At 35.2% G+C, this 10,069-nt stretch overlaps 2 protein-coding genes across 2 annotated transcripts; both read right to left on the minus strand.

The window, feature by feature from the left end:
* Window positions 1-738: 738 nt before the first annotated feature.
* LOC132312353 (berberine bridge enzyme-like 23) lies at window positions 739-2,304 on the minus strand. The gene has a single exon (XM_059810698.1). The coding sequence runs from the start codon at window positions 2,302-2,304 to the stop codon at window positions 739-741; it is 1,566 nt and encodes a 521-aa protein (XP_059666681.1).
* A 5,569-nt stretch (window positions 2,305-7,873) lies between these two features.
* Window positions 7,874-9,385, minus strand: LOC132314024 (berberine bridge enzyme-like 23). The gene has a single exon (XM_059812970.1). The coding sequence runs from the start codon at window positions 9,383-9,385 to the stop codon at window positions 7,874-7,876; it is 1,512 nt and encodes a 503-aa protein (XP_059668953.1).
* Between the last annotated feature and the right edge of the window lie 684 nt (window positions 9,386-10,069).

Genomic DNA, 10,069 nt, shown 5'->3' on the forward strand with positions numbered 1-10,069 from the left:
AACACTATGATATATTCTTTTATTTAACTATTTATTTTTAAAATCTCAATTCATGTTTGTTATGATTGGTCTTTCTTCCTAGCATTATACTTTTTTTCATTAGTGCAATTGAAGATCTTTGTTCACATCAATAAGCAATCTTATTCCGTCCTAATTTTATTGTTTATTGTCTTTCTACACATCTATCTCAACATCAAATATTATGATCACAATTATTTTGTAAACATAATAGTTCTTGCCTAGGAAAGAAACATAATATTGCCAAAGTTACCATATAATTCATAACCTCCAATCTTTTGTCTTATAGAGAGACTGGTTATTTTTCGGGTACGTGATTGCATATTACATTAGAATACTTTGGAATATTTGGCTTCTGATATGCCCTGCTGATAAATATGTAATTGGTTTGATCAACATAATAAGGTACATAATTGGCTTCTGCAGACTTTTGAACTTGTGGAAAGTTTCTTTGGTGGCTTGTGCATTTCTATATGCAATATATGAGCTGTTTACATGAAATAATGTAGACTTTTTATTTAATTTTATATATATTTTTATTTATTTGTCCTGGCAAAGAACTCCCACAATGTTAGTGGAGAGATTTGAACTCTCCAGTACCTTCGGTTTTGAAAGGAGAGGAGATACTGCTAGGCAAAAACGACTTCTGTTTATACAAGGATCAATTTTCTGGTAAGAATTCCTGTAATGCTTCTCTATGACTGTTGCCTTTTCCTTGATTTAGCTAGGAAGAATTGGAATGCTCTGTTCATTTCTGAAGAAGTTGGTTGGATCACTCTTTGTCTTCACTCGAATCAATCTGTCAAAGTTACCCTTGAAGTACTTTATACCCCAAACCTTTGCTTGTGCATAGCTTGTGTTACCCTCCTGGTTGATCCCCAAATCCAAATCTTTATAATTGAGATAGGCAGCTCTAGGAGAGTTGGAAACAAATGGCCTCATGTACTCGTAGAGATTTCTGATCCAGTTTACATGTTTGATAGTTGCAGTGTCATTGTCCACAACCCATTTCGCCAAGTATTGTGTGTTGTAAAGATTGCCTTTTCTATGTGGAAAAGGGAGCTCGGATTCTGAAATATCATTCATTCTTCCACCAAAGGGATCCATTATCATTAACCGAATTTCTTCTTCCAAGAACCTTTCCCATATCCCTTCGAGTCCACTTTCTGGTATTGGTTCCTTCACAAAATCCGATTTTCCCTTGAAAAAGCTATGGTACTGGTCAGTTCTGCTTAGTAGAACATCCACGGAATGGTTTTTAGGGTACCCTGCCGAGTAGAGAACAGATTCAATCCAAGTCATTTCGGTGCAGTCTTGTGCACTCAAACCCAACTCGGGGAAGCTCTGGTTCATCAATGGTATTAGCTCGTTTACTCTCCCAAGAAATAGTGATTGGAATTGAGCTTTGGTGCCTTTGCTTTCTCCATCACTTTGGATCAAAATTCTGATGAAGAGATCCTCAGGAAATTTATTCGCAACATATTGCCACCTGTGGACAATCTTGATGGCACCTTGGTCCAGCTTCTTATCAAGACTGAAAGCTGTCACTATAGGTGGGACTTTAACCAGCTTGATTTTCCATGAAACTATGACTCCAAAGCTTGCTCCTCCACCTCCTCTGATGGCCCAAAACAAATCTTCACCCATTGTTTCTCTGTTGAGAATTCTTCCATTGACATCAATCAAATTGGCATCTATAACTTGATCTGCTGCAAGGCCATACTTTCTTACCAGAGTCCCAAATCCACCTCCACTAAAGTGTCCTCCAACCCCTACACTAGGGCATATCCCTGCTGGGAACCCATGGACCGGACTTTTCTGTGCAATGCTATAGTAAAGTTCTCCAACTACAGCTCCAGACTGAACCCATGCAGTTTCATCCTTCATATCAATGCTGATTGACCGGAGGTTGATGAGGTCAATGACGATGAATGGGGTACTGCTGCGGTATGATAGGCCTTCATAGTCATGTCCCCCACTTAAGACCCTGACCTGCAATCCATGATTTCTGCTACAAAGAATGGATGCTTGGATTTCGGATTCAGAGTTGGGGGTGATGAGGAAAAGTGGTTTTTGGTCTGTTGAATTCAACCATCTGGGATTTTGTTGAAAAGATTGCATGAGAGATGAATATGAAGGGGAGGTTGGGGGATAGATGTAGTTTAAACTTTCGTTGTGGCCTCGAGAAAGGATGGACATGCACCTAAGAAAGTCTTCATTGGCTGCATTACAAGTTGCCCTTGAAACTAAAAACAGAAGCAAAGAAACTAGTGGTAGGTAAAGCATCTCTCTATCTTTCTCTGGTTGTAGGGGTAGAGGTTAAGCTTAGTACTTGCTTGGTTTGGTTTAGATGTTGTTTTATAGTTACAAAATGCTGTATGTCACCAAGTGATTATTCCCATATGTAGATGAAACTCAAAGTAAATAATACTTTTGTCTTCATTATAACTCAGTTTGCAAAGTTTTTATTTCAGTATATTAATTGCACACATTTTATATTCAGTAACATTTGTCATTAATTGTAGAAAAAATCCACTTTCCCTCTTCCAGAACATGCACAATATGCCACACATGCATGGTTTCAACAATTGAAACTTATGACTTATGGTAGTATGGAGCAACAGTAAAGTTATTTTTGTGATTTAGAAGTCACAGGTTCCAAATGACCTCTCACCTCTTCGTAGTCCTAAATTGTTGTTTCAAATTATTGGAGTTACACTCCAACTTTATAAATGAAGTTTTAATGAAGACTTAATGAAAGCTTAAACTTATTGTAATTAATTTAGTTTATTAATATGTTATTTATGAATTAAATTTAAAGTTTATTAATTGCTTAATTAAATATATCTTCTATATATTAGTATTAATAGAAGGCTTAGGGTGAAGCCTACAAGACACATACTTAAAGTGTTTGGTGAGAGTTTTTTTTTTTCTTTTTTTTTGGTTGTAAGAACTTTGAGAAAAGTGTTTTTAAAAAATTGAGTTTCTGCGAGTGTTATACTTTGATTTGATGGAACGGAGATAAATATATTGGTTCATGAAGAGAACTGCATATATAGATTTTATATCTGAGTTGAATTTCGGAAATAGTGTTGCTATTTATTTTCCGTTTACACATGTGAGAAGTTCAACTATTTTCAAGAACCGATTATGCATCTCTATGTTTTTCTGCATTGGTGTATCACGTTTGGGAAGAAAGAAATGCCAGAATCTTCTGAGGAATCAATTCATCCTAAAATTCAATCCTATCGAAAGTAAGTGGCAACATTACCTCAATTCACAAATTGGGGGTTCTAAGAAGCTCCATTGCAGCTCACCTCGTCCTAAAGGATTGGAATTTGTCGCCTTCCTCTTGCCATCCTCCACCGAGGCCTCCAGACTGAGGGTTGTATGATCTAGGGCTTGGTTGCCGTCAATGGCTAGGTCACAGGATATGCTTCAGAAATCCACTGCTAACAGCTCCATATGACCGTTATTGTTGGCTTTTTGTTCGAATTAGGTGTTAGCTTTAGGCCAAGGCATAGTTCGTAAGGTTTGGGCCATTGTGCCTTGTTCTCCCAAGGTTGTTTGGGCTGTTTTTGGCCGAAGGCCCTCACTGTACAGTTCTTCTTTTTATTATATTGGCTTTCAACTTTCGAAGAAAAAAATAATAATAATAATTTTGTTCCCACAATATATAGCAGTAAGACTGCATAAATTTTATTTTTATCAAACATCGTTGGGTAGGAGTCTTTTGCATTGGATTAGCCCTAATCCCTTACCTCTTCATCGATCGAGTGCTCGGCCGCTCTCTCTCTTAGTTCTCTCACCCCATGTTTCTCTAAAAGGCCATTATAAGTTCAATATAGGCAGGTGTAGAAGTGAGAATTTGGAGACCAGGTGCATTGTGGTTTTAATCTAAGGGACAATATGGCATATTGGAAAAACAAAGTCATTGTATGATTTGATGGATCATAAAAGTGAATGTTGATAGCTAAAGTTGATTTAGAAAATTCATTCATATCGGATAAATGATGTAGATGTCAATTCATATCGGATAAATGATGTAGATGTCAAATTATTCATTTATTGTATCGATAGTCTCATATTGTTTTAAAGCGAACCATTTCCCACTAATGTGCTGGAGGGCCAAGAATGGCAAAAACACAGTAATGGCTATGCTTTCTTATGTTTTTGAAATGAACCTTTCTGACAACAAATTTTAGTCTAAAAGGGACGTATTGACTATAATTTTTAGTTGGTCGGTAATGCCTTGGATTAAATTCTAAACCCATCGTAGGATGGAAAAATATGAAGTAGATAGTTCTTAGGGTGCGGTACGTGTCGGATAGGATTAGAAGTATTAGGAAAATTCAATATTTTAACTAAGAATTTTATATTTTGGCTGCACGCGATTGCCACGCGACAATAATAGATTTGGAATACTTTTAGAATATGATAGGGTCATTTTGTATTATTATTATTATTTTTTCTTTGGAAGAATGAAATTCAATGCAATTTAAAATATATTATAGGTTAATTAGAAAAATAATATAAAATTTAAGAAAACAAAAATAGCAAACATCTAACTCTAAGCTCCAAATTAGTGAGGCTAAAAAAAGTTTCAAATTAGTGATTTTATTCATGATTATATTGATAAAAAGACAAAAAATAGATTATACATATATAATAAATATATATAATAATTATATTATTATTTTTGGCGTATCCATTCCATATCCGTATCATAATTTTTTGAGATTTATCGTAACGTCGTGCTTGCATTGTGTCATACCTGTGTCCTATTTTCGTATCCGTGCTTCTTAGTTGGGAGGTATTATATGTGAGTAATGAGGTACGAAAACTGTTTGTTAATTTATTGAGAAATAGTGTTCTAATCAGAGGGAGTGACTGGGTCAACTTGCTTGATTTTTATGATTGATTATGTTACTCACTTACAATGATTAACTATTAAACATACATAACCATAAATGTAAACAATAAAGTAAAGTTCGAGAGATAACATCAGAATTTTTAGTGTGGAAATCAATTTGAGAAAACCGACCAACTCGGGAGAAAACCTTGGAGACCTTGCTTCTCTAGCAAAATTAATTCGCTATCTTGAAGCAAAGTACAAAATACTCTAACTCAGACTTACACCTTCTCCAGTCTCCACTATACCAAGAACTAGTTGTTGAACGTCCTTGGCTTTGCGACTCATCGTCCAAACGTTCTCAGCTTCAACCTTATTCCTCAATTCTTGTAGATAGGTTGCTGGTAAAACACGAACACTCTTCGAATACTCTATTCCCATAACTAATTATGGTTCCTTTCAATAATATGAAAAATTAAGAAGGAATTCTGTTACTTTAATCAAAATAAGTTAATTGATTAAAACTTTGAAGATCTTTTCGATCAGAAGAACATCACCCTAAATCACGTTTAAGTGTGTGCTTTCAAAAATTAAGATGAAAAAAATATATATATATTTTTATCAAAATCCCTTTCTTGAATCTCCAATAATGGTGTCAAAGATGATTTTTTGTTTTTCTCCCCAAAACCATATTAGGGCTACTTGGACATCCCAAGAAGTTTGGACTAAAAAAAAAAAAAAAAAAAAAAAACCCTTAAAAGTTACCAAAAATTGAAATCTATCAATTATTAGAAGGTGTAGACTAGTTGGACTTAGTTTGACTGGTCATACTTGCCTAGTCTGTAAAGAATAGAGATTTTGAGAAGTGTGACTGGTTGGACTATAACAGATTATAATTCCAAGAAAATCTTTCATTTATTGGTCAAGTGCAACCGCTCGGGAAAAGTATGACCATGTCGGACTTGTCTTGTCCAGATTGCAACGTTTATTTTCAAAAACTCTATTGTTTTAAATTGTCCTCACGCACATATCTATTCTAAGTGATGTTTCATTCGGTCTCATGGTAGGTGGCACTCGTAATATATTCAAATTCGATGATGAAGACACACAAAAATAAATAAATAATTACAACTCGATTGACGAGTACTTTTGTCACCGAAATTTGCCAACACAAAAACTTATATCTCACATTAATTATGTGTTAAAGATCTAGCGACTCATCATAGCAACCAAAGTTTTATGCGAGTAAAGAGGTTAATTACAAAGTATTGGTCGCAATTTGAGGTTGGGTAAGTTTTATCGATTGTTTTTTGGAGCAGTTTGATCATATATAACATTTTGATTCGAGAAAGACCCATTCCTGACCAAGAATGGTTTAATAATTAAAACCCACTAGCTTTTGTTAGTGCCCTATGTCATTTTTCAGTCAAATTCCTTCATTTAGGGATCCAAAATCACGATTTTTTTTATACTATTGGATATTGTAAAAAAAATTTGTTGGAGGTCTAAAGTGGATTTTGGAATTTATCTTAGTTTAGTGATTAAGTTTTATCTCCTATTTGTTTATAAACTTTAAAGAATTCAAAATTGGTCTTGATAAGGAGAAATTATTAGATGGTCTCGGACCATTAATAATATCTCCTTGATAAGTGATATTTAGCAGGTTAGGAATGTCAAACAATACGGGAGTCCAAGAGTTAGATAGACTACAATTGGCAAGGATTTAGTTGACTACTTCTTCAAATAACTTTTCCATTCTGTAATTGAGAAGTCAAGGAGACTAGTTCCTTAGGTAGAAACTACTATCCAGGCGCGCGATAAAAAGAGGGGTCAGTCAACCTACTAAGGTAGGCCATAAATTTCATATTTAATCATTTTTTTGGATATTCAATCATCAAGCTGCCCGCCGGCCTTTGCCGACCGTTACTTCACTTATCTTGCAGGAAACGCTCCCAACTTCAAACCGTACAGATTTTTGCATCTAACAACGCTATTGTCAAGTTGAGTTTTTGTACAATTTGGCAACAACCTTATCTCAACCTACAAAAACTATAGTCAAATTGTTTCAAATATCATTGTGGTTACCCTGCCTTGGAAACTGGGGGAGAACAACGCCCTCTACCAGAAGCCCTTGAATTTAAAAATAATTCATCAACGAGAGAATTCTAATTGGGGGTTGATGTTGCTTCTACACAAAATAATAGTATTTAATTAATAATTTTTAAAAATTAAATCTAAAAATAATAATATTTACTTAATTATTATTTTTATATCTCTTTGCATGTTTGTTATGATGGGTGTTTCTTCCTGGCATTATCCTAGATAAGTAACATGTTACTTTGCTTCATTAGTGAAATTGGAGATCTTTGTTCACATTAGTAAGCAATCTTAGTCGGTTCTCTCACACACAATGCTTTCATTTTTATTCTAATTTTATTATTTATTGTCTTTCTACACATTTATCTCAACATCCCATACCATTATGATATTATCACATTCAGTTTGTAAACATAATAGTTCTTGACTAGGAAAGAAACATAATATATTACCAAAGTTGCCATATAGTTCTCAACCTCCAACCTTTTGTCTTATAAAGCGATTGGTTATTTTTGGGCATATGTGATTGCATATTACATTAGAATACTTTGAAATATTTGGCTTGATAAAATATGTATGTGGTTTGATGAGCATAATAAAGTACGGCTGGTTTGTCAATCGTATTTTATATTTATTTTTTGTTTTGAATAGTATATTGTACGGAAGCAAAAATGCGTGAAGAACAATACAAGGAAAAAAAAAAAAAATTTTAAAAAACTTTTTATCTAGTCATTTTATTTTTCAAACTTGCAATAGTTTTTTAAGTACATGTTTATGGACACACTTCAACATGTTTCAGGTCAAAACAAAAGCACAAAGTTAATATGGTTGCCAAATAGAATAATTCTATTTATGTCAAATCATTTTTCTGGTAAGAATTCTCTATGAGTATTGCCCTATTCTTGATTAAGGAAGAATTGGAATACTCTGTTCATTTCTGAAGAAGTTGGTTGGATCAGTGTTTGTCTTCACTCGAATCAATCTCTCAAAGTTACCCTTGAAGTACTTTATACCCCAAACCTTTGCTTGTGCATAGCTTGTGTTACCCTCCTGGTTGATCCCCAAATCCAAATCTTTATAATTGAGATAGGCAGCTCTAGGAGAGTTGGAAACAAATGGCCTCATGTACTCGTAGAGATTTCTGATCCAGTTTACATGTTTGATAGTTGCAGTGTCATTGTCCACAACCCATTTCGCCAAGTATTGTGTGTTGTAAAGATTGCCTTTTCTATGTGGAAAAGGGAGCTCGGATTCTGAAATATCATTCATTCTTCCACCAAAGGGATCCATTATCATTAACCGAATTTCTTCTTCCAAGAACCTTTCCCATATCCCTTGGAGTCCACTTTCTGGTATTGGTTCCTTCACAAAATCCGATTTTCCCTTGAAAAAGCTATGGTACTGGTCAGTTCTGCTTAGTAGAACATCCACGGAATGGTTTTTAGGGTACCCTGCCGAGTAGAGAACAGATTCAATCCAAGTCATTTCGGTGCAGTCTTGTGCACTCAAACCCAACTCGGGGAAGCTCTGGTTCATCAATGGTATTAGCTCGTTTACTCTCCCAAGAAATAGTGATTGGAATTGAGCTTTGGTGCCTTTGCTTTCTCCATCACTTTGGATCAAAATTCTGATGAAGAGATCCTCAGGAAATTTATTCGCAACATATTGCCACCTGTGGACAATCTTGATGGCACCTTGGTCCAGCTTCTTATCAAGACTGAAAGCTGTCACTATAGGTGGGACTTTAACCAGTTTGATTTTCCATGAAACTATGACTCCAAAGCTTGCTCCTCCACCTCCTCTGATGGCCCAAAACAAATCTTCACCCATTGTTTCTCTGTTGAGAATTCTTCCATTGACATCAATCAAATTGGCATCTATAACCTGATCTGCTGCAAGGCCATACTTTCTTACCAGAGTCCCAAATCCACCTCCACCAAAGTGTCCTCCAACCCCTACACTAGGGCATATCCCTGCTGGGAACCCATGGACCGGACTTTTCTGTGCAATGCTATAGTAAAGTTCTCCAACTACAGCTCCAGACTGAACCCATGCAGCTTCATCCTCCATATCAATGCTGCGGTATGATAGGCCTTCATAGTCATGTCCCCCACTTAAGACCCTGACCTGCAATCCATGATTTCTGCTACAAAGAATTGATGCTTGGATTTCGGATTCAGAGTTGGGGGTGATGAGGAAAAGTGGTTTTTGGTCTGTTGAATTCAACCATCTGGGATTTTGTTGAGAAGATTTCATGAGAGATGAATATGAAGGGGAGGTTGGGGGATAGAAGTAGTTTAAACTCTCGTTGTTGTGGCCGGTCGACATGCACTGAAGAAAGTTTTCATGGACTGCATTACAAGTTGTCCATGAAACTGAGAACAGGGCCAGAGAAACTAGTACTGCAAGGCAATCCATCTCTCTATCGCTCTTGTTGTAAGGGTAGAGGTTATAAGCTTTGCTACTTGCTTTGTTTGGTTTTATAGCTACCAAATGCTGTATATCACCAATTGAGAATTCCAATGTGTTGATGAACGCTCAAATTAAACAATACTTCGTTTTTTTTTTTTTTTTTTTTTTTTTTTTTTTTTTTTTTTTTTTAATTGCACATTTTATATTTAGTAAAGTTTTAATTGCTTTAGATATAAAACGCTTATAGAGAATAATAATTTTTAAGACTTGTATCAATTTCTTCACCCATTGTTTCAATTGAAGTCATTGGTTCCAAATGGCAAATCATCCCTTCCTAGTTTTAGATTATTGTTTCATATTAACACGGTGTAACTCCACCTTTATAAATGAAGGGATGATTTCTTCCCAAAACCATATTTGGGCTACTTGGACATCCCAAGAAGTTTGGATAAAAAAATAAAAAAAAAAACCTTAAAAGTTACCAAAAATTAAAATCCATCAATTATTCAGGAAAGTGCGACTAGTTGTACTTAGTTTGACTGGTTAGACTTACCTAGTCTGTAAAGAATAGAGATTCTGAGAAGTGCGACCGGTTAGACTATAATAAATTATAAATCCAAGATAATCTTTCATTTATTGGCCAAGTGCAACCGCTCGGGGAAAAGTAAGACTGTGTCAGACTTGTCTTGT

Source organism: Cornus florida, unplaced genomic scaffold (genome assembly GCF_030987335.1).
Source record: "Cornus florida cultivar Cherokee Brave unplaced genomic scaffold, ASM3098733v1 CherokeeBrave_3.0.0_Hap2_Chr01, whole genome shotgun sequence".
NCBI lineage: Eukaryota > Viridiplantae > Streptophyta > Magnoliopsida > Cornales > Cornaceae > Cornus > Cornus florida.

What these genes read in the sequence shown, in the direction of transcription:
- LOC132312353 (XM_059810698.1), bottom strand. Translation starts at nt 2,304, where the DNA reads ATGCTTTACCTACCACTAGTTTCTTTGCTTCTGTTTTTAGTTTCAAGG.
- LOC132314024 (XM_059812970.1), bottom strand. Translation starts at nt 9,385, where the DNA reads ATGGATTGCCTTGCAGTACTAGTTTCTCTGGCCCTGTTCTCAGTTTCA.